The following is a 25,228-nucleotide window of genomic DNA, read 5'->3' as shown; positions in this document are numbered from 1 at the left end:
AAACATGTTGATTGACCTTGCATCTTCATGCACCAAGCAAATAAAAGTAGGAGGGAGAAAAGTAAGAACATACCGTTTGTGCCCCGCACTCATCATGCCTCTCACCTCATGCAAGTTGAAACCGCACTAGAGATATCAAAAGCGATCAGGTACAATAATTGTAAACTTTGCTCTGAAACCGTAGTTCTAATAACACTTCTGCTCCTCTGTGCAATCTTGGGGAGGTCCAATCCACTTCAGTCAAAACTGTGACCATTTACACTGGAGAGCTCTTGGTGTTACTGACTATTCAATACATGGGATTCTGTGATCTAGGATAAACAGCAGTCATTAATTTCTATATGATCGGCTACTTCTGATGCATCAAGTCACCGATTATAAAGAAAATATGTCAGAACTCGACTATTATAAGGTTATTACAGTCCAGTTTTGATTTGCCTTCTGCCAGAGCCAGCAGCCAAGGTGAAAGACAGGTCAGGACATGGGGCATAATTAAAGCAGCTGTTTTAAGAAACAAATTGAACTTTGCTTTTCTTTCTTCTGCTCTATTTTAATACCTTAAAATTACAGAAGATATCACTAAGGCAGTGATTCCTAACCTTTCGACTCCTGAGGGCCTCCACTGAATCACTACTGAAAACCGGGGACCCCCAAGCAATTTGTATAATATAAATTTCAAACATTAATACAGTAATTCGCAAAACACACACAAGAAAGTTCACACCAAACAAATACTCAAATTACTAAAGATCTAATTATTTTATATTGAAAAAATATCTAAGAATCAAAACATTTTAATGGGAAGGTTGGTGCTGCATCTCAGGTGACTAACTTTTCAATGTTTGGTCTTATTTAGGGAAGCTGAATCCTCAGGTCAGATTCTACATTTCCCAAGCGATTTTCTGTTTTTATTTTTTAGGTATGTAAGATCTGAAAACGCTTTTTCACATATGTGGTGGGGAAAGTAAGTAAACCATAAGGGCCCGCATCTATCCATAGCCTCTCTGACATGTATAATTCATTTGTTTAATAGCACCTCTCATACCAATGTAAGGTGTTAGAACACTTTACAGGGGACTACAAGGTGTAGGATTCACATGTCATCCACACTGTTAGGCATTTTCTAAGAGTGCTTGGTGTGGAGAAGCACAAACTCTGGATTCAGAATGTAACACAATGGTTAGCTTTGACTTTAATAAAAAGAATATATTTCTACACAAGCAAACCTTTATTAGCAGCATAAGAAAAATTAAAGACTGCAAAAACAAAACATAACTTTCTAATTTGTGCCATGCAGCTCCTTGATGGCAGTTCATAGCTCACTGTGCTTGATAACGATTTTAACTGATGATCTGCACAGTAACCAAAGAATCTCTGTGACAAAAGTAGTAACCCACTGTGCTAGGCACATACAGTACTGTTTTTTGCATGATACACATTCTTTGCAGCAGGCATATTAACCATCTGTGCTACCTTAGATGAACTGCCACTGGACAAAACCCCTACCTCTCTCCCACAGGTACAATAATCACCAGAGTTATCTTGATGCTTTTATTTTTGCCCGAAAGCCTCTGGTGAATGCTAAGAAACAGGGGTGGCGAGGAAGGAGGATGAAAAATACAAAAGAACACTTAATCAGTGTATGGTTGCCGTCTCTCCTCATGTCCTCTTCTCTTCCTGAGTCCCAGCAGCACAGAAGCACACAGGCTCCCAGACTCCCCTAAGCATGACAGCAGCGTCGTGATTGGTCTGAGCAGCCTGGTTCAGCACTCAGACAGGGACTGGGAACCTGTTCATGTTCTCCACCTGTCTGTGTGCAATACAGCCAGGTGGGGAAATACGAAGGGCTAGTGTTTTTAATGTGGAGTGCCCTAGAGAAGTGGTGGAGAGTACAGTGTTGCAGAGTAGATTAGCATAGAGGGCATTGGTTTTTAGTAAAGTAGTGTAGAGTGCATTGGTGAAGAGTGCACTGGTTTAGAGTAGAGTACACTACTATAGTGGTGAAGAGTAGAGCCACAGAGTGGAGTGGTACAGCATAGATTACAGTGGCACAGAGTGCAGTGGTGTAGAGTGCTGTGTCGTAGGGTGATGTGATGCATGGCAGAGTAGAGTGCTGCTAGATAGAGTAGCGTAGAGTGCAGTGATGCAGCATAGAGGGGTGTAGAGTGTAGTGGCATAGAGTACATTGGTGAAGAGTGCAGTAGAGTGGCACAAAGTTGAGGGGTGGCGAGTAAAGTGCAGTGGTGCAGAGTACAGTGGTGTAGAGTTCAGTGGCAAAGTGTGCACCGTTGCAGAGAAGAGTGTCAGAAAGGGCAGTGGTGTAGAGTAGAGTGGCATAGAGTGCATTGGCGTTGAGTGCAGTTGCACAGAGTGGCATAGAGTACAGTGGTGCAGAGTAGACTAGAGTGGCGTAATGTGCAGCGCTGCAGTGCAAAGGGGGTCATAGGGTGCAGTGGTGTAGAGTGATGTAGAGAGCAGTGGTGTTGAGTAGAGTCTGCAGTGAAGTACAGCGGTGTATAATAGAGTGGTGTAGAGTGCTTTGACATAGTCTACAGTGGTGTAGAGTAGAGTGCATTTGCATAGAGTAGAGTGGTACAGAGTAGAGAGGTGCAGAATGCAGTGGTGCAGAGTAGACTGCAGTGTCGTGGAGTGGTACAGAGTAGAGAGGTGCAGAATGGAGTGGTGCAAAGTAGATTGCAGTGCCGTGGAGTGGTTCAGAGTAGAGTGGAGTGGCCTAGACTAGAGTGGGATGGGGTAGAGTTTATTGCCATAGAGTAGAGTGATACAGAGTAGGGAGGTTCAGAATGGAGTGGCACAGAGTTGAGCGGTGGTGAGTAGAGTGTAGTGGTGCAGAGTGGAGTGTCCTAGACTGGAGAGGGGTAGAGTGCATTGGCATAGAGTAGAGTAGAGAGGTGCAGAATGAAGTGAACCAGAGTAGAGTGGAGTGACAAGAGTATGCATAGTGTGGTAGCGCACTGCATTACAGACATCTTCAACTGAAATGACCATTACATTTACAAAGACATACAGTTTTACTGATAAAAACATACATCACACAAATGTTATTGTGTGGAAATGTCATTACCTAGTGTATTGATTTGTTTTGATCATCTTAAAATATTTTCCATTACACTCATATTCTTAGGTATCTGCACATTTCATCCACAAACATTTGAAGTTTGTTTTGTGGTCGATTAAAAATAGCATCCTAAAGCCTTCCTCCACCACACCTCCAGTAGCTAGCATGATTGTCATATAAGTTATCCCACATTGAAGTCAGAGAAAGAAAGATAAATGCCAAGCTCCATGGGAAGATAGAGCCTGCCATTTGACCTTGATCTTTGAATGCACAGCAAGTGAGACAAGATAAGAACAATATTTAAAGGCCTGTTTACAGACATCAAACACTGGTGGAAGGACACAGTATACAAGAGATGCTCTACTGGAGGGACAAACTCAACCTGGACAGCCTAAATCAAATTCCGCTAGCAAATAGAAACCAAGCAAACGTAAGTTGCAAACCCAAAGGTAAGCAATGGGTGGAATACATTCCCAAGAAAGCTTTCCAAATGTCCTCTAAATGACTTTAGCAAACCAGACCGCTTCCCATCTAATGAACTCAGCCTTCAGCCCAGTTCCTATATATTTTTATGGACCTCTTCTGTGACTGCAAAAGCCAAACTGTATCTTGCTATTTAGGGCCTTTTACACACACTCTTATGGGCCATGACTGCTGTATTGTCCTGTAACATTATGAAATGTGTGCAGATTTATGCAAATGCATTGATACGAACACTGTATTTCTGATGCCAGGGTTGGCTATCACCACGGCCAATGGAGTTATGCGATTGTGCTGCAGTGTTTTTCGCATAGTTATGGATTTGCCGCATTTGCCACAAAATCTAACATCTGGTGCATAATTTGAAGATTTAAACAAAAACGGTTCAAAAGTTACTAAAAGCTCAGCAACAGTGGAAGGCCCCTTTGCAAACGCTGACTGCTAACCTTTCTTTTGCTTGTTGCCATATTTAGGTGTTAAGCTGGTACTAATGAGGTGAAACCTACACCCAGAGAGTGTAAATATGACAAAATAATGAAATACTATCACATTATGTCGCATAACTTGCCTCTTCTGCCTGTATAACTTAGTCAACCCTGCCACATAATTTGGCCCTCCCCTGCTGCATAATTCTAGTGGCCCTGTCACCAATGTATCCTCATGTAACTGTTGTTCCTTGTTTGCCATTTTTTCTGTCTCTACTAAAAAAAAAGAAAATAATAATTAAAAAAAATATAATTCAATTCAAACAAGAATGTTAAATACACAAAAGAAAAAATACTTCAATATGCTTAAGTATGTGACAGTAACAACAACACAACATAACTAATAACACTAGGCAAACTGTCTAAAATGAAATGTGGCTTCTCCCTGTTAGCCACGCTGTAATCCAGCCCTTCATTACTTAGATAAAAAACATTTGGCCCAATTCACAAAGGTAAACTTAGACATTTGGTCTAAATTTAGACCAAACGTCTAATTTTGCGATTTTTTTGGGGGAGGGAATTCACAAAGGGCATTTACCAGTAGTATCTTTACGTCTGTACTTGGGGCGGATCTCCGTTACGTGTAAATGTTAGAAAGACCCTTCTAGTAGCTAAATTGTATAATGTGAAAAGATAAAATCTCACCTTACCTGTTCACTAAATGGTGTGATCCTAGGCAACTACAAATACTCAGGACACAAGTCCTAAAAAAAAAAAGAAGTGGGGGAACTTACCAAGTTAGGCAGTATGCAAGTAACATCACAACGCATGACATCTTGGAGTGTGACTTTGCACTTGACATCACAACCCATGACCTCAAAGAAGGTGGCATCGGATCTTAACACCTCACGACATTAGTTCAGTGGGTCTATCATGAGTACATTTGAGCGCTATACTATATTTAACAAATGAGGTGTTGCTTTGGGGTTGTGCCAAAAAAGTAAGGCAGCCTTGACACAAAATCTGGGCCTCAATTTATAAATGTATTTTTTAGAGGCTCTGCCACCAAGAAATTGGCATAAGGGAGAAATGTGGCAGTAAATCAGTATGGCTTAATTGGCGCAAAGTCTGCATTTTAAAATATCTTGTGGGGGTTAAGGCATCTGCTGAATAGATCTTTGTGTGCCCAGTATATCTCAGGGGATAATAATGATGTGTATGATTTAAAGCGATTGGACACCCTGCATTGGATTAAGTAGCGCTATAAAAGAAATAAAACAAAATAGTGGTATTTAAATTGTTATTTGTGTAAATACTGGGGCAGACCAGCACATCTGACATTCTTACAGTGCATACCTGTCTCTTAAATGCAGGGGCTGAACAAAGTCAAAACCATGTCTCTCTTGGATACCTGTGAAGTAATAGCAAGCTGTGTGCTTTTGTTTCCTAAACAGCAGCTAGGTGTGAGGCTCCAGACAGCTTCCAGCTAGAAAAATCAGACAAAAGGATGCTTTGATGGCCCCTTAATTTCAACCTTTGTCCTGTGCCAGCAGAAATTTAAAATCAGAAACCCTCTCCCATGCTGCCCAGAAGGAACGAAAGAGCTTCTGAAAGCGTGTGCGGGCGCTTCTACCAATATCACAATACATCGGGTCGAAATGGCCATGCAAATGATATAAGTGAGAGGGAAAATTTGTTTGTCCCCCCCCCACCCTCATCCCCCGTGCCCCCCACCCTCGTCCCCCATGCCCCCATTCCAAAATCTGGGGGGGATACATCCCCAGTGTCCCACACACTTCCTACGTCCATGCTGACATGTAGCACAACCTAAGCCTCCCATTGACCTGCCTCGCACCCTGCAGGACACACACAAGGGGCATACCCATTTCTTCCCAGCTGCAGTGCTAGCGGTGATCGACTGCTGCCGCTAGGGGAGAGACTGCTGGAGCAGTGCACACCTCCTTCTCGCCTTCCCCTCTTTTAGGGTCGAGTCTGCGTTGCATGCGCTCGCGCATGCGTATCGCAGCGAGACGCTTTAGTTATTAGAAAAGGGCTCGGAGCCCTGTCGACGTCATGTCAGTGTGTTTCATTGGTTCGTGGGCTTGCCTAGTAAAATCTGCTTGCTTTCATTAGTGGAAGGCATGCACATGTCATGCCTTTACCGGTGGTTAGCCCTCCTCGAGCGCAGCGACCAAGTACAGAAAACATGCGAGGCTCGCTGTTTTCTGTCGGATCGTGGACTACTTTTTCTCTATTTTCCTAGCGCGATTTCGCTTGGCAGAAGTCGAGCGCTTTACACAGTTAATTTCACTTTTTCGGGTTACGTACATAAATGTACTTTTGCCGATAGATGAAAAGTCGGGTTAGGAGTTTACAACACGATCAGCTCTAACATGAGCAAACGCGAGACCCGTTGCATTGCAAATGCTTGTTTGCCCTGTGAGGAGCGTGGCTACGTAGCATCTGTCAGCTGCCAAAGGCGAGCAGTGGTGTCCTGTGCCTTAACCCTCACCGTCTGCGACTGAAGACCTGAGGGGCTGTGGGTCGGACTCCGTGGGCAGCAGAGCTGCCACAGGCACCCTGGGCTACACCTCCTCTGACTGGACCCCACTCCCCCCATCAACATCCAAGCCCACAGTCGGCGCGTAGCTGACGGAGGGGCCCGGGGCTTTACCCCGCTGCTGGGCACGCCAGCAGCTATTGGCGTTCCTACTTATGAGGGCAAGAGGTAACCTTACATTTGTCTGTTCTCTGAAAGAGCCGATCTCATCAAACAAATGTGCAACGCACGAAAACCACAGTTAAATACATAAGTATGTGAGCAGCCGGTACAAATGCCAGCACATAAATTTGCATTTGATGTGGGCCTGTGGAGCCAGTGAAGGTTCCTGTAGTTGTGAAATGCCCCTTAGATACTTTTGAACTGCTTTTGGTCACAAACAACATTGTCCAAGGCTACAAAATGTGAAACTCGTATGCACCCGACATTTGACCTCCGAAGTTAAAAAGAATGTATATAAATAACACTTTAACATGTTCTTAGTAGGTAATGTAAGTTTTATGTTGCTTTGTTGAAGAGCATGTAACTTAAATTCAGCGTAATGCCAATACTTAGCAGGCAGTGTTAAAGTAAAGGATATTCGTGATACCGGATATTAAAAAAGACACTAAAATGGCCATTTATTCCTTACAACAGCAGAAAACTGAGCTGGACTTTGGCACTGACAAGATGGACTCCCGGTATTTTGGAGAGCTACTTGCTGAACTAAGTCGAAAAAACAATGACCTGTACAGCTACTTACAACAGCATGTCGAGAAGATCGGAGGGCGGTAAGCTCGCGTTTTTTTCAGTCTTTTAAGCCCTTGACCTCAGTTTCTCTGGAATGTTCCCCCTTGTGAGACGGCACAGGGTTGGTCTCTAATGCATTTCTGTGTGTAAGGTAAGCTTTCCAACATCTCTAGGCATAACTTGGACATCTGTGTTCCTTTTGAAAACTATTGAGATGCGCCTTTTGTGTAATTAAAGGAAACGTTTAATAGGCGTGGACGGTGCCCTTCTGCAGGCTGTTTAAGATGTGTACTCCTATATCCTTTTAGATAAATGAAATCATCGAAGATCCCGAATTATTTGTGTAGAAGAAAAATGTTACCAAGAACAAGTTAATTGTCATATTCTAAATTGTAGTACTTTTGATACAAAAGGACACACAGAAAATATTTTAAAAATGTTAGCTATTGTTAAAAATTGCATGTTTATTTTTATAATTTGTTTGTGTTGTTTTGTGGAGTGGGGGCATGTTCCCTTACCTCATTTGCTTATAAACCATATGAGAATAGTCAGTGCTTTGACTTATGTGTGATATATAAACTTAAAATTGACAGTGGGATATAATCACAAGGAGTACTATTGCCTGGAGATAGATTCCCGTGAGGATGGTGGTGGAGTGGGTAGTACTTTCTGTATGGGAGAGCTTTGGTTGCAGGACATCTAGAGTGTAGCCTATAAGTGAGGTGGGTCAGCCGCACAAACGTCGTTGTTGAGAGCTGTTTTGTTTTATTGGGTCGAGTCACCTGTTGTTCCTGACTGACAACATTCATTTAAGACGGTACTGCTATTTACATGGGACATTATCCCTATTACCATGATATCCTGGTACCAGACAGTGGGTGATAAACATATAAGCTACTGGATTTGAGAAACTGAGAGACTAGTTTGATAATCTGAATTTCAGGTTGTCAAGGTGTAATCTGGACTTTACATATTACATGAGTGGTTCCCAACCTGTGGTCCGTGGACACGTGGGAGTCCGCAAAGCCTCCTCAGGGGGACTGCGACTGCTTAGAAAATTAAATAATAATAACAAATTGGGTCCCCGGATTCCAATAATGATTCAGCGGGGGTCCCAGGATTCCAGTAATGGTCAAATGGGGGTCCACAGATGTCAAAAGGTTGGGAACCACTGTGTTAGATGGTTGGAGGTAGCACCAAGAATGCACATACTCACACCATTGTCGTCTTATCTATGGACTATTGAATTGCTGGGGAAGACCTTAACACCTAGCCTGGGTGCGTGTTTATAATTAAAACAGGTCTGCTTTTGGTCTAGGCCTAATACAATACTTATATCATTCCACTTGCTCCCTATGGTGAGGAGCATCACATTTATTTAAATATCTAAGTGCCATGTTATGCAAGCAACGTGATCAAAGCATCCGAGCTATGCAAGCTAGCTGAGTCCTGCTCCCAGAGACATCTGTGAATCAGAAAGTTGCTTAGCCCTAAATATACATATTTTTTTTTAGATTTATTATTCAGGATAAGAGCATATACACGTTAAATCGTTAATTACACATCACACTTATACACTTACATGATGTTCAAGCAATAACAGAGAACAGTACAATACAATATAACATAATGTCAAATGTTGTAAAGGCAACTCTGGAATTTGGTTGATTGTCTCATGGCATGTTAAGCAGTCAGTGTGTCTGAGCTCGCTACTTCCTTATAATTATAGAGCAACCCAGTAACCCCTAGTAAGTTTAGCCCATCAATTTAATTTATGGTGCACCTCGAGAAATCATGCAGTATGATTTACGGTTATTAAAATAATTTTATGTGGGTGAAACTATCTGGTGAAGACCACATCCATCAAAGAATCAATACAAAAAGCAATGATACAAAAATGAACACCAGGAGCTTTTAAACTGCAAAACTATTACTATAGTTTATTATAATCAACTATATCATCTACTTATAAATAAAAATCCATTAGTACAGGTTCTAACATACGTACATAGACACTGTGATAACAAAAATGAGTTTTTTCATTTTAACGCACACCACAAACAAATATATGTGAAGCTTCTACTGTGGGAATTGTGTGCCTACCCCAATCAAAAATCCTTGCTATATGGAAGGCACATTATTTTGTACCATCATGGTCCAACACCACAAATGCTGCATATGCCAGCTAGTAGCCTGCTGTTACTTCATCCAGGATTTTGTTGCATATACCAGGTGTGTGACACTTGTCTTCATTGTTTATTTTATCAGCTTGGACAGCTGAGGGAAGGCTAAACGCAGTCTAAATTAGCCATATTTGAAAAATCCTTTAATCTTTTCATAACAGCTGGATAAATACTCTAGTAAGAGCATCAACACCCCACCCTTTCACTTGCCTAAATAACTCCACATTTATATTGCTTTTGAATATTATTTAAGCGAAAGTACCTCACGCTATGTTGTCAGAGAACCAGATTTAAAGTCCTGTGCTTTCATTTGTTGTAGTCTATATTTGCTTCGTTTGAGCCAGTCCACCTGATACTGGATCATTTGCACATGAAAAATTGGCAGATGGAAGCATTTGATCCCAATGGCTTGTGATTACATGTGAACATAACTAACTCCCTCTTTATTGCAATTTTGCACCTGAATGATTTTGGAACCCTTCATTGATGGGAAGAAAGACAGGAAAAAGAGGAAAGGGAAAAAGCATACTAACACTCAAAACTTCTCTTTTAACCTACGTTTTCTTTCCCCCAATACTCATCCCCCAAATAGGACAGGTCATCATATCAGACAACAACATTTTAAGAGACCCCACACCTGATCTTCAAATTCTCACAGTGCAACCAGGTTATTAGTTATTTTGACTCTGGTGGAGCAGTTTCTGTGCCCATCAGTCTGTTTTACATCAGAATGTAAGCCCTAGGACATGTTGGTCACATACATAATTCTCAGAATGTTCCACAAGACTTTGGATTTTATCTTCCTGTTTTTCACAGACTCTCCTACTCTAGTGCATGATCACCAAAGTCTCAATTCAACTGTAAAACTGTAGAATTTGTGCAGTCTCCACAAATATATTGTGTTATCGTGAGTTTGGGATCATCTCTACTGGTAATAAATCTATGCTAGTGTGTACATCTTTATTTCAAAACTTCTCACAAAGGTCCCTTGCTTCCCTCACTTCTGGGGGGCATCTTTTGCTTGTCATCTCCCTTCAGTCTTGCCAGCAGACCTGAAAGTGATTCAAGTTGGACTTGGATTCGTCTGGTAACATTTGAGGAATACTCAGTCAGAGCTATCTAGAGATCATCAGCTAGTATTCCTGTGTGCTGCAGATAAAGAAGCATTGACACCGCTCCAAGTTGACTGCCATTTTTGGTAACCACACATTGATCATCATTGGCAGTCATGTCGGAAACACAGGTGCTTTTATATTGCAACAAATGCTGTAGTGCAGTCATCTTACCTCCATTATTTGAATTACAAGTGTTTGCAAACAACACTTGCCACACTGCTGTTGGCTCTGCGTACTCCACTGAAATGCTTTGACTGCCAAGCCTTACCCTCTAATTTCCTAATTGATTTCTCAGATGTGCCGGCTCACCACACCCCATTCTTAGTGCATACTTGCACTGGGACAAGACCAAAACATCTGCTAGTTTTCCGTACCATCATCAAGATGAAGGTGCAACCGCGCCTAAGTTCTTTCCTATGAAAAACATTTTTGTGTTGCAGGGCCAAATTGTCCCTCCCTTCCAGTCATTGAATTTTCTCTGATGAAAACAAACCATTGGCCAAAAGTAGAATGACACCCTGAAGAGTATTGCTTTGCCAGGAGCTACTCACAGCATCTATTATTTGGGGTTGCGACCAACTCTGCCAACCTGTCCTTTTTTTTTTCTTTTTAAGAAATGTAGTGGCATATTTCTGTTTAAGATCAATAGGCAAGGTATCCGTTGTGAAAAGCACGTTGGCAACATCTAGAATATTATTCATCCGAAAAGGAATGTTCCAGTATCTTCAGGATTATGCACTTTATTGCAAAAATGGATATAATATTCGTCACTAACCTCTAGCCAACTTTAATCACGTTTTATCCGAGTGACATCTAAATCAGCTGAGAGTGTTGTTGATTTATCTGTGCGGCCTTATTCGTGCTCCGTGTCCAAATGAAATCTAAAGTAATCATGTGTCCCTTTCTTTTTCTGTTGTGTTGAAAACAATGCTCGCTGTAGCATAACGAATTGTTTATTCCTTGTCACTAAATTCTCGACTATAAATACCATATTTTGCGTGATTAAAAGCATTATGTATTCTAGGCAGCTAAGAGTGCAATATATAAGGCATTAAAGAGGGGCTTTTTTTAAACGAGGCTTAATAGATATTCCTTTATAATACCTTTTTAAGTTATGACAGTTATAATGTTATCGAGTTGCATTCCGTTGTGTCTTGTAAGATTCAGAGAAAGAGCTTTAGCTGGCTGCCACTGAACAGGGGTGGTGGGGCGGAGCAGGGCACAAAGGGACTGGGGGGGTTAAAGGAAAAAAAAAAAAAAAAACACTTACCTTCGAGAGGAGACGCGTTCGTCTCCCCTCCGTCCTCTTCCTCCTCCCAGCTGCACAGGCTCCCAGCCAATCACAGTGCTGCTTTGTGGTTGGTCTGAGCGGTCTACTTTGCCGCTCAGACAGGAAATGGGAGCCTGTGCGTGTTCTCTACCCGGCTGTGCTGCACAGCCGGGTAGAGAACATGCAAAATGCGCATGTCTTTTTGGCCGGCCAAACACAGCACTTTGTGTGCAAATAGCCCTCCTCGGGCCCTCTCGCTCGAGCCCAACCCCTCCTCTCCCTACAAGGAAAAATAAAATAACGTAATGCACGTTATTATCATTTTATTTTTCCTTTTTGGAAAAACAAGTGGGGCGACGCTCCTCCGCCTTAGCAGAGAAGCCGCCCCAGTATACTCTGATGTTCCAGGTCATGCTTGGCATAAACAGTATTTTGATAATTTGGTGTGGTGGTGGCATTTACCACGTTCTCAAGACGTGCCGAATTCTGTTCAGTTATGAATGAAACCTCTGGGCATGAAAATCGGTTTTCTGATGAGTGGGTGGTGCAATTGTATTGAACAGCTGAAAACTCTTAAATAATATGGTAATCAGACCATTTTCAATAACCTCCCCAGATTTACTGCTTTTTAAACTAAGCCTAATTAACTTGGGTGTAAGTGGCTTAGTAACTGTGGCAAAATGCCATTAGTATACCGATTTTAAATGATTGGAAGCATATAATGTTTTACATGGAAGAAAAATTAAACACTTTGCAAATCTATATTCCTCTAACACTGCAGTCAGCAGTGATGGTAAAAACAGATACACACATGAAAGTCTGGAATTTTGAAGGTTTCCTCTCAGACTGCGGAAATTTTTTAAATAACCAAGTTGTGTTATCCAAGTCGTGCTTTTACAATTTTATATATTTTTCAATCCTATTCTGATGTTCTAAGGAAAAGTTACTCTGTTTCAAGGATCATAGCTACAATGTTATTTCATTGATAAAGAGAGGACCATCTGAGAGGCAATTGAGTGGCCATGTTTTGAATTTGGCAGTACGTTTTTCCGTCTTCAGCATTCACCTCCCCAAACTGAATTTAATTGTACTTTTTGTTTCTTTAGAAAACATCTTGGTTCTACCACTGAACAGGTATGTATTTAAATATTGCATTACAGGCTACTTCAAATTTTGTACCATGATCTAAAGCGTATTTTGAATGGCTAAGCGTTCAACAAGCAATTTGTTAGTGAGTGGACCCAGCCAGGAAGGCGATAGAAGTATGTATTCTTCACTTGTGTTCAGTCACACATTTAATAGAATGCAGCATTGAGAAGAAACAAGACTTCACCACCATTAACTGTGGCTCAGTCTACACAATGGTACAGAAACCTACTGTTGCATGGAGTGATTATCTCCAACATTTTCCTACATGTCCCACTGTGCTATAGTCCAAGTGTCTCCAAGTCTGCCATTTACTAGCCAAACATGAAAATAAACAACAAGACCATGTTGTTACTTTGGACCCTTTACACTCAGTATGTTTTCCACATTAACTATGGATGCACCTTCGTTTACCTAAGAACCCTTCGACCATTGACGTTAAAGTGGCTTTTAAGACCGTCCCTCCGAAATATTGTTTTGAAAGAACATAATTAGGTCATTCAAGGAAGTATCTGTTAAAAGTAAAACATCTTTTCAATACTCACACAGATACTTATTTATGCAATCCCTTTTTAGTGGTCCAAAATTTAGCAATAGACTAATTGAATAGATGCATTTCTCACAGCAGAGGTAACCTTAGTTTTGATCATAACACATTCTACCGGGAATACACAAGTCATAAAATAGAACCTGAACTGATGTAAGAAATACGTCCACTTTAGTTATTTTATGATATTGAGCACTTTCTAGACCAGGATTCTCCAACGAGTAGCCCGTGAGTTACTGGTAGCTCTCCAGCTACCTCAGAGTAGCTTTCCTGTGTGTAGCCCAGCATACTAAATTAGTATCGTTTGCTGTTTGAATTAATATACATATACCAAAATTGAAAAGTCTGTATTTGAGGCGAAAATATGTGTATTTCCTGAACCCATAATTTTTAAAGTATATGTTTGCTGGCATGTGTAGCTGTAGATACACATGCTGTGGATAAGCTTACATCTAGTGTTGTGCTCGGAGTAGCACACCTTGCATTTCGAGTCACAGGATCAAGTGACTACTCCTCTCTGTAATACTGCGCATTGGCATCAAGTCCTTTGTTTGTTTCTCTCCGCCATTGGGTTCGGACGTGTGTTACTCTCGCTCCAAGTTCTCAGCTTGATACAGTCCAAAACTGTATTCTTTCCATCTTTCTATCATCATCAGTATTGTTTCGATCGTGTATTCTTCTATACTTTATCTTTTGGTTCCATTTCACACCTGGAGTCGATTTTCAGCCCTTTGGAGGACACCCGGCCCTTTCGGGCCCACCTCTTCCACGTGGCATCTAACTGTGCAGCAGTAATGGAACGGACTCCATTTCAGTTTTGCCCTCAATGCCACTCAAAATTTCCAACCACTTCCAGGTGTGTAATTTGTGTCTTTCCCCCTGCCACAACTAGAAGACCTGTGAAGTATGCCGTTCCTTTCAATAAAAAAAAAGACACTTGGAGATCGAGGAGCTCATCAGATGGAAATGGCGTCTTGAACTCTAGATGACACACCGGACATCTTCAGCAACAATCATGCACAAGAAGAGTTGGAGCAGGAAGAGGCCCTCTCTATTCAAGACTCGGACTCTGATGTACAGTTAGACATCAAGAGTCAACCGTTGCAGTCAGCGCAAACCATGAGTAAAAAGCCCCCTTCACCATCGACCAAAACAACATCTAAAGAGATCACTTGTCTGCCACTGCCTTCCAGCCATGGTGAGAGCTGAGAAACTCATTCGGATGCCCCACTATCTGGCGCGGCACCAAAAACAGCCAAAGATGAATCTTTGGCATCGACCTCCAGCACCTCTACTTCGGCTCCAACATGACCGAAGATAGATGGTGCTTCAATGACGACTACTTAGGTACTGACCACTTCGGCATTGAAAAAGAAAAAACATCCACAGTTTCGGCACCAAAAATATCCCAGGCACAAAAGACTTCGGAACCGAAAATCTTAAAAAAGACTTTCAGCGATCCTGGACAGTCTCTAACCACCACCCCTTCACTGGTGGAACCAATTTTGGAAGTTGTGAATGCTCGTTGGCGCCAACTTCAAATTTAAGAGGGAACAGGGTGGATTATAATGTCACCTCTTCCCCCTTTAAAGAGGAAACTGACTTTCCAAAAGGCTCTTGATCCCTATCCGCCTCCAAAAAAGGACTACAAAAGAAAAGACTCCTTTTTTTACTCAACCCTCTCCACCTACTTCTCCACAACACACTCCTCCACCAACATCTCCCCCCTCCTTTGGGGTTCACACCACCAAATTCACCACCTGATGGGGCTTATGATCTAAAGAATTAATTTGATGATCAAGACCCATGGGATCCATATGATCTGGATCCTATTACACCTAATGATCCAGATCTCTACCCAGCTAGACCTTCACTACCTGAGGATTCCACCTCCTATCAACAGGTCATAGCTATGGCAGCAGCAAATCACAATGTACATATTATACAGATCAATAGATGAGGATTTTTTTATTTGACACCCATGGACCAAAAGATGAAGAGAGTCAATTTCTTCTAGTGCTTCCAGGCATGCTCAGACACGCAGACAAAATATTTAAAGCGCCTGTTAAATCAAGGGTTATCACTCACAGAGTGGATAAAAAGATATAAGGCTGCACCCACTGACCCTTTATTTATAAAAACAGAAATCCCTCCAGACTCTATTGTTACCTCCACTGCTCGAAAAAGGGCTTATAGCCAATCAACAGGAGACACACCTCCTTCTAATAAAGCGAAAAATTAGACGCCATAGGCAAAAGTGTGGTAGTTTAAGCAGCCAATCACTGGTGGATTGCTAATGCACAGGTCTTGTTATCCCAGTATGATAGGGCTCACTGGGATGCCATGGAGGAGCTTTTACAGTACCTCCCAGAGGAACATCGTAAAAGGGGGGAAGAAATTGTGACTGAGGAACAAACAATTTCGAACAATTCCATTAGATGTGCACTCGATGCTGCTGATACAGCATCACGCAGTGTTAACGCCAGCGTCATCATTAGGCACCATGCCTAGCTCCGATGCTCATGCCTTAAACCAGAGGTACAACAGGCAGTTTTGAACATGCCCTTTGATAAAGAGTATTTATGTGGGTCACAAGTGGATACCACACTTGAAAAGAATTAGCACACACACAGGTACTTTTTGTCGCACAGGATTTGCAAGGGGCTTTCAGTCATCATTTCAGGAACAGTCTTCCACTCAAACAAGGCCCACCTCTCAATACACCAGATGTTATTTTAGAGGTTCCTATAGAGGCAATAGTAACAAGGGAAAAGGAAATCCATCTACATCTAGTGGCTCCTCATCCACCACTAAGCAATGACTTCCACCAAAACCTACCAACTCACACCACGCCTGTAGGGGAAATGTTACAGCTTTTTTACCTGCAATGGTTTCAAACTACCACAGATCAATGGGTACTTCAAATTATCCAGAATGGTTACTGTCTGGAGCTTACTTCCACTCCACCAAATATACCCCCTCGAACTCACAGACTCTCAAGATCATCTCACTCTTCTCAAAGAGGAAGTACATTCTCTTCTTCTCAAAGGGGCTATAGAACCAATACCATTACAATACCAGGGAGCAGTAGTCTACTCCCTGTGTTTTCTAATCCCCAAAGAAGACGGGTCTCTCAGACCAATATTAGATCTCAGACCTTTAAACCACTACATCCTATCAGAACACTTCCATATGGTCACTCTTCAGTATGTTATTCCCCTTCTACAACAAGGCGTCTTCATGACAGTGTTAGACCTAAAGGACGCTTACTTTCACGTTCCCATTCATCAAGCACACTGCAAATACCCAAGATTCATAGTTGCAGGAAAACATTACCAATTCAAGGTATTAACATTCAGAGTCATAACCGCTCTCAGACTATTCACAAAATGGCTTACGGTAGTCGCAGCACATCTCAGAAGATAACAAATTCATGTCCTCCCTTATTTGGACAATTGGCTTATCAAAGCCAATCTATTCACAAAGTGTCAAAGCCACACTAAACTCATAGTTTGTTTCCTACTCTCTCTGGGGTTCACCATAAATTACCTCAAATCTCATTTGCACCCTTTCCAGATACAGGCCTATTTAGGAGCTACCATCCGCACACAATTAGGACTAGTGTTTCTCAGCTCAGCCTAAGTTCAGGCTTTTCAAACAATGATTGCTACATTAACACAGAACCAGTCATACACATTCAGAACTGTTATGAAACTGGAGGGTGATGGCATCTTGTATTGCCATTGTACCTCATGCCAGACTTCATATGTGTCTTCTTCAACAATGTCTCTTTCATCAATGGTCTCAAGCACAGGGTCAGATGGAAGATCTAGTGTTATTGGACCGCCATACTTATAGCTCTCTGCATTGGTGGAACACCACAAACCTTATGAAAGGGTGGCCCTTGTTAGACCCTGTACCTCAGATCACTCTCACAACAGACGCCTCAAACAGCAGTTGGGGAGCTCATCTCCTCAACCTCAAAGTTCAGGGGATATGGGACAACACTCATGTTCTTTCCACATCAATTACCTGGAGCTGCAAGCAGTATTTCTAGCAATGAAAGTGTTCCTTCCACAATTGCAACACAAGATAGTGTTGGTAGGTACAGACAATATGACTGCCATGCACTATCTTCAAAAACGGGGGGACACAATCTCATCAGCTATCCCATCTTGCACAAACAATATGGAAATGGGCAATCAATCACCACATTCACATAGTGGCACCGTATCTCCCAGGGACAGACAATCACTTTGCAGACCTGCTCAGCAAGAGGCAGCAACAAGTCCTCTAGTGGGAACTCCACCCACAAGTCCTTCACCAGAACTTCCAAAAGTGTGGAACACCTCAAATAGACCTATTCGCCACATATGAAAACAGAAAATGCCAAAACTTTGCCTCAGGGTACTCACACGCTCAATCCAAAGGCAATGCTCTATGGATGAGTTGGTCAGGGATATTTGCTTACACTTTTCCCCGTCTCCCACTCATGCCCTTTCTGGTCCGGAAGCTCAAACTTTTTTCCCTCAACATGATCCTGATGGGCCCCTACATGAGCATGTCAACCATGGGTCACAACACTTTTAGAACTTTCAGTTGTTCCACATCAAAAGCTTCCCAACAGACCAGACCTTCTGACACAAAGACCGGGTCAAATAAGACATCTGAATCCCAGATCCCTCAACCTAGCGATATGGCTCCTGAGATCACAGAATTTGGTTACTTACAATTACCACAGAATTGAATGGATATTCTTAAACAAGTGCGCAAACCCACAACTATACAATGGTATGCGGCAAAATGGAAACATTTGGTTTGCTACAGTCAAACACAAAACATTGACGGTCTCAAGCCAACAGTACAAGACATTGTATGTTATTTGCTACATTTGCAAAAGGCAAATCTAGCTTACACATCCATTTGTTTATATTTAGCAGCCATAGTAGCATATCTTCAAAACTGACAGCATATTTTTTTGTTTAGAATTCCACTTATCAAAGCATTTATGGAAGGATTGCACCAAGAATTCCTCCAGCTCCATCTTGGAATCTTAACATTGTACTCACAAGGCTTATGGCTCCACCTTTTGAGCCACTTCACTCCTGTTCTCTACAATTCCTCTCATGAAAAGTAGCTTTTCTAGTCGCTATCACGTCCCTTAGACGCGTCAGTGAGCTCCAAGCTTCAACTTTGGAAAACCTTTCTTTCAAATTCGTTAAGAACAAATCCAAACTTCTTTTCAAAAGTAGTTTCACAATTTCATATCAATCAGTCAATAGAATTACCAGTTTTCTTTCCACAACCAGATTCTATTGCAGAAAGAGCTCTACATACTCTTGATGTTAAAAGGGCTCTTATATATTTTATAGATAAAACAAAATAGTTTAGGAAAACAAAACAACTTTTTGTGGCTTTCTCCTTGCCACGTAAAGGAGAGCCTCTGTCTAGAGCAAATATAGCTAGATGGGTAGTCAAGTGTATTCAGACTTACTATAGTAAAGTCAAACAACAATTACCTGTACCACCTAGAGCACACTCCTCTAGGAAAAACAGGTGCATCTATGGCATTTTTAGGTAACATACCTATAGCAGATATTTGCAAAGCAGCAACATGGTCTACACCACATCCATTTACTAAACATTGTGTAGATATCTTTGCACTCCAACAAGCAAATGTTGGACAAGCTGTGCTCAAAACACTCTTCCAATCTATTGCAACTCCTGCACAATAGCCACCGCTTTATGGAGGAACTGCTTTACAGTCTGTGCACCACATGTATATCTACAGCTACTCATGCAATAGAACGGAAAATGTTACTTACCAGTAGACATCTGTTCGTGGCATGTAGTGATGTAGATTCTTATGCGCCCATCCTCCGCCCGGTCACGTGTGGACATTGCAATTTATTAATATGTAAATATTGTACATTTGTAAATACATGGCATGGATATCTTTTCTCTTCTACTCTTTATTTTTACTACTTCACTCGCCCACCTAGGGAGAAACAATCTAGGAAAGGACTCCATGCCCAGGCACAGTATTACAGAGAGGAGGAATCACTTGATCCTGCGAATCGAAAAGCTTCCTCGAAAAAAAATACGTCGTACTACTCCGAACCCAATACTAGATGGTGAGCTTATGCACAGCATGTGAATCTACAGCACTACATGCCTGCCACAAACAGATGTCTACTGGTAAGTAACATTTTACTTATAGCTGATATTTGAATGATAAATCATGCAGCAGTGGTAGACCTATTACTACTGTTATTCACTTTGTGCTAGGGAGCATTGAAGCTGTGGCTTTTAAATATTTACATTTCTGCTGGCATTCTTGCACTGAGGTAGTCACAGCTGGTAATCTTACATAGGGTGACTACCAATGTACTCTTGTCTGAAGTGTACAAGACTAATAATCTTGGTAGCTTAGGATGGTTTTCATTGAACAAAAGTAGCTCTCACTAGTGAAAAGGTTGGAGACCCCTGTTCTAGGAAAAACCTGAGCTAGGTAAATTTAAAGGGGCGTTATACAATTTCAATAGAGGCGGGAGAATGAACATCAGCCCAATTTCAGCAATATACCCTGTGTGATTACCGCTGCAGTATTCAGCATTAATGTGTTGAGTGGATGAGAGAACAGGAGTTTTGCATTAGCCTATTTTATCATGTTTAAGGTGTTTATTGTTTTGGAAGATAACACAGAAAGTATTTCCTAACCAACCCTTTCTTTATTATTGTATGTGCTGGAAGCTGTACCTGAAGGCTATACTTAATGAAAGTGAATGTAACATTTGAATCCCTTTATCAGGGTAACCTGTATCAGTACGACACCACCAGCAAAACTAAAAACTGTCTAGGAAAGAAATGGTGTAATTGGCTGTAACAGTATTTTGGGGGCGGCGGATCTGACTTTTGTCAATTAACATAGTTTCTGCAATCAACAGTTTTTAACTTCTTTGCTGTTATTTATTTTAATCAGATTTCTAATTTACAGCTAGAAGACATTGAATCTCTAATCCCCAAAGGAGTATCGGAGTTGACAAAGCAGCAAATTCGTTACCTGTTGCAGGTGGGAACATATATATTTGAGAACTGACATGCTGACGTGGTGCTTACAAGATACCAAAGGCCTGGGCACAAATAGAGTCCAGACTCCTAAGAATTAACTGTGATTTACACTGGTCAGCAAAATATCTCACAAGCAATAGTTCTTAAGCTTAAACGTTTACCACCTTTAAGCTCAAAACTCATATTGAATGTCATCCCGGAAGTGATGTTGCAAATGTAGGCAACCCGATATACCATCCTTAGCATTGGAGTGAAATCCTTGGTTAGCTTCTCCGTCATTTATCAGTTCTGTGTTTGAGTGTGTTGTTGGTTCCAAACTGTATGGTCAACAGCACGCTAGATATTTTGGTCCGAGGTGCAGATGTTCAGGCATATGTCACATCACCTCATCTGCGAGGAATTAAAATACAATTGCTCAAATTACTAGCATTTCTTTTGAAGGCATGATTAGGCACCTTAAATCATATTGCTTTATACCTCTTGTAACAGGACAACCACTTTCATTGTCTATGAATCAACCAAGTTTTTACCCTGCTTTTCATCAATTGGTTTGACACCTACTACAGACTTCCACTGCCTCATTAACCTTCTGTAGAAAACCGCTTGCACTTGCTGAGTGACAAGTATGTCCCTGTCTAGGGATTGACTGATAGTGTCTGCACACCTCATGTAAAACATTAGAAACTCTAACCTGCATATAACTTTCACTTTGTGTAAAACTTTATAATGTAACATTGTACTTTGTCCACCTCTTTAGATGAGACAGACATCCGACAAATCGATGAGACTTGTGTTGTCTACATTCAGCACCCTGAGGGAAGACCTTGGCCACCTACAAGGAGACTTGACCGTATGTGACTACCTTGTTTAAAGTATCTGGCAGAATGTGCTCTTTATATTTTACTTTGGCTTCTGTGGCAACATTAGCGAATCCATGTGAGGGAACACAGAAGTATTTCTGATTGTTGATATTGCCCTACGTAAGGATTCCCTTGTCTACAGCCCATTAGACTAGATGCCCTGATGAATTCTATACAATACAGCCATGCAGATAGCGTATAAATGTTACTGAAAAAGCTCTGCACTACCACTAAACGTGTACATTCCAAACAATGAGAGCAATACAAATTTACACCGGAACTAAGCATGCCATAGTAAATTGGATGTTCCAATTCACTATTTGCAGAATTTGCTTCTCCATTGTTCTAGCTTGTTAGTGTATGCATTGTGCAAATTAATGTTCTTCTGGTCCTGTGATTTAGCCTTCAGACTCTGCAAACACTTTCCACTTCATTGGTTGTAAATGTAGTGTTGTAGTATTAGGTGCAGGGTGTGTTTTAATAAGTCAGTAAGCAATGCCATGAGTGAGCATGTTTGGATTTAGATAAACTGCTAAATGTTTCCTTTACTTATAGAATGATCTGAATATTCTATTCTTTGGGAGAAAAATTGCAGTGTTAAAGAAATATAGGGAGTAGCTGTACTTCATGTCGCCAATAGGAGCGACGTCTTTGGATAAAGTCTAGGTTAATTCTCGTTTTTCCCTAGAAATTGGAAACTGACAAAAGCCTACTTGAGAAAGACCTTGAATTTAAAGAAACTCAAGTGAAAGAATACGAAGTACTTTTGGCATCTTTAAGAGAAAGTAACCGCCAACAGCAGGTAATGCACATGTATCTAGGGAGTTCTCTAGAAAAGTTCATGATTTTATCATCAATAAAACATGAGTTTGGATTTTACGTACTTGTTCCGGAACATGGAGTATTGTCAATCACAGTTTAATAAACCAAATATTGTATCTGCTTTTTAATTATGCATTTGGTATTGTAATGTATGCATACTAATAATGAGGTGGCTCCACAATCTTTTTTGTGCATGTTAACTTAAACCAAAACAGTTGTTGGCATTAATCTCAGTGCCTGATATTTAAAATTAGGATTAGGATCTGTATATATTTATGCCTCAAAATGAAACTTAGTTCAATGGAAAGGCTACAGAAATGGTGGATTTTGAACTTTATCAAGTTCAAGGATACAGGCAAAACCATGGTTTTCCCATTAGAAAGCTAGCAGTCGGTATGTGTGAGCGTTCATACCTCAGTGTTTTCTCTAACCCACACGCACATGTAGTTACACACAACCAGAGTGATTTATCAAACAGGGTGGCAAACCTCACCACACACCTTCATGTTTCATGGGGAGGGAAGGGAACATTTCTGAACCATGCCAAACCAAATTTATGCAAAACTTACTTTTGCCAAATTTCTGCCCCGCGTACAAACTCCATGATGGAGGTGGGGACGTTTGAAAAGTATTACTGAAAATGTACAGAAGTGAGATATTTCCAGTAGTAGGCCTAAGGATATATATTGATTTTTTTTAAAGTTGCAAATTGACCCAACCTGTCGATGATAACCCTTGGAGAGCAGATTTCTGCCTTTTAAAAAAAAAAAGGTGTTGTGAAATACCTGGCCTTTTTTAAATATGAATTATAAAGTCCAAAATGATTAATGATTCATAAATGTGTGTTTAAGTTCATGGTGGACTTGGCACTTTCTTCAGTAATCAAACTTTCTGCCTTCACCCTCCTGTTTTCTGAACTTGTTTTTGTTGCCTTTTAAGACTGTGCACTTTACCACTGCTAACTGGCTTGTGCTACCTCCTTTAAACATGGCGGACTTGGCTTACACCCAATTGGCATATTTAATTTACTTACAGTACCCTAGTAAAGTGGTATACATGTACCCAGAGCCTGTAAATTAAATGCTACTAGTGGGCCTGCAGCGCTCATTGTGCCACCCACTTAGGTAGGCCCTTGAACATGTCTTAGGCCCGCCATTGCAGCCTGCATGTGCATTTTCAAACTGCCATTTCAACCTGGCAAAATAAACCTTTTCCCAGGCCTAAACCTTCCTTTTTAATAGATATGTCATCCCTAAAGTAGGCCCTAAATAGCCCATTGGGCAGGGTGCAGTGTATTTAAAAAGTTGGATATGCACTTTTAACTTTTACATGTCCTGCTAGTGAAAAACTCTTACAGTCGTTTATTACTACTGCAAGTCCTGCCTCTCTAATGGGGTAACATTGTGTTAACTTATTACAATTATTAAGTGATAACTTTAAATTGGGAACAGGTAAACCTTTCATGTTTGTTGCCTTATAAATTGCAATTAAAATCCTTTTCAATGGTGAAGTTGGATTTTAAATTACAATTTAGAAAATGCCACTTTTAGAATGTTGGCATTTTCCAGCTCTAAGTTGGAGCCTGCAGACTATTTTGGGTCGCATGACTGGGTGTAGTTGGCAATAGGAATATTTTCTAATCCTCCCAGACAGCCACACAATGGAGGGATAAGATGTGCCTGGATGGGCCAACAACTGGCAGGATGGGGGGGGGGGGCAGAGTTGAGTACACCCCCACTTGCAACTGAATAGGCTGTGTCCTCAGTTCACACACAGGATTTGTCACCAGTGCATTGCTCACACAGCCAGCTTAGAGGCAGGAAAGGCAGGGAACTTCAGCGACTTCAAAGGTAATTCTCTAGAAACGTCCCCTACTTCAAAGTGGGCACCAGCTGTTAATATTGGACCCTCAGACCAAACTCTTCTGTATACTCCTGAACCTGTGGATACTACAGAAGATGGGCTGCTGTGCGGCTTTGCTGCCAGAAGGATTGCCCTGCTACTCTGTGGCCTACTGCCCTCCTTACGGAGAAGGAAAAATGGACCTGCACCCTTCATCCCAAGCCAAAGTGACTCCAAGGGACGACTGACTGCCCTCCTGTTTTGAGCGGGACATGACAGGTTCTAGAGGCTCCCTGCAACTGCCAAGATGACCTGCTGTCTGGACCTGCCTGAGCCCTGCTGGCCTGTCCTGGAGTTAGTTCCTGATGCCTAGGAGGTGCCCCTCCGGTCCTGGACCCTTGTGGTGGCCTTAGTTGAACTTCTCACCACAGAAAAGGAGAAGTTTTGGGGTCTTTGGAAATGGTCCTATTCATGCTAATATCTTGACAGGTGCCACATGAAGTGCCAGCAACCCTGACTCTCGCGCCTCAGCAGCTGTACAGTAGCTTCACACTACACGGATGACCGTCCACAACACCGGGCCTGCTGCGTGCAGCACATTGACTGCCGACCATCCGCAATGCTCTCCCTACTCCTCACAGCCCCTTTTGACACAAACCAAATGCTTCACACTGGACTTTGAAAGTAATTTTTTCAGTGGGACTAACCTGGTCCCTATATCAAGTCTGCACTCCATCGTAGTAGGCCTGAACTTGTGACCTTCACCCGGTCCTGCCTAATCGGATAAGTGCCAGTCATGCTTGTGCTATTAGGCTCTTTACATACCTGAAATCTTTAAAATTGCATATCTCGGGTTCTACTGATTTTTTTGGTGTATTGGTGTGAGATCATTTATAAAATTTTACTCTGTGTTGCTAAATTCGTGTGGGAATTTCCCTGTGTTGTGTTTTCACTTTATTACTGTTTGAAGTGCTGCATAACAAATGTACACATTTGACTCGAAGTCTGATTGCTTTTGTGCCATGCTACCTGAAGGTTAAGCAGAGGTTAATTTGGGGTTTGCTATGTTTCACCCTGACAGAAATTGTGGTTGCTTCAC

The 25,228-nt window shown here is 41.6% G+C and overlaps 1 protein-coding gene across 5 annotated transcripts in view; it reads left to right on the top strand.

Annotated features, from left to right (window-relative positions):
- POF1B (POF1B actin binding protein) overlaps positions 1-25,228 on the top strand; it is a 268,805-nt gene that overhangs the window by 163,240 nt on the left and 80,337 nt on the right. For 3 of the 5 annotated variants that reach the window (XM_069212647.1, XM_069212653.1, XM_069212639.1), the window contains 5 exons: positions 7,181-7,314; positions 12,948-12,975; positions 20,517-20,606; positions 21,363-21,455; positions 22,154-22,267. In XM_069212647.1, coding sequence (XP_069068748.1) covers positions 7,181-7,314; positions 12,948-12,975; positions 20,517-20,606; positions 21,363-21,455; positions 22,154-22,267 — 459 coding nt within the window. The remainder of the gene's footprint in view (positions 1-7,180; positions 7,315-12,947; positions 12,976-20,516; positions 20,607-21,362; positions 21,456-22,153; positions 22,268-25,228) is intronic. The other 2 variants (XM_069212651.1, XM_069212643.1) reach the window with 1 other exon arrangement.

The sequence above is a fragment of the Pleurodeles waltl genome, chromosome 2_1 (genome assembly GCF_031143425.1).
Source record: "Pleurodeles waltl isolate 20211129_DDA chromosome 2_1, aPleWal1.hap1.20221129, whole genome shotgun sequence".
NCBI lineage: Eukaryota > Metazoa > Chordata > Amphibia > Caudata > Salamandridae > Pleurodeles > Pleurodeles waltl.
The sequence above is the reverse complement of the archived record's forward strand: the minus strand, read 5'-3'. Positions and strand labels throughout refer to the sequence as shown.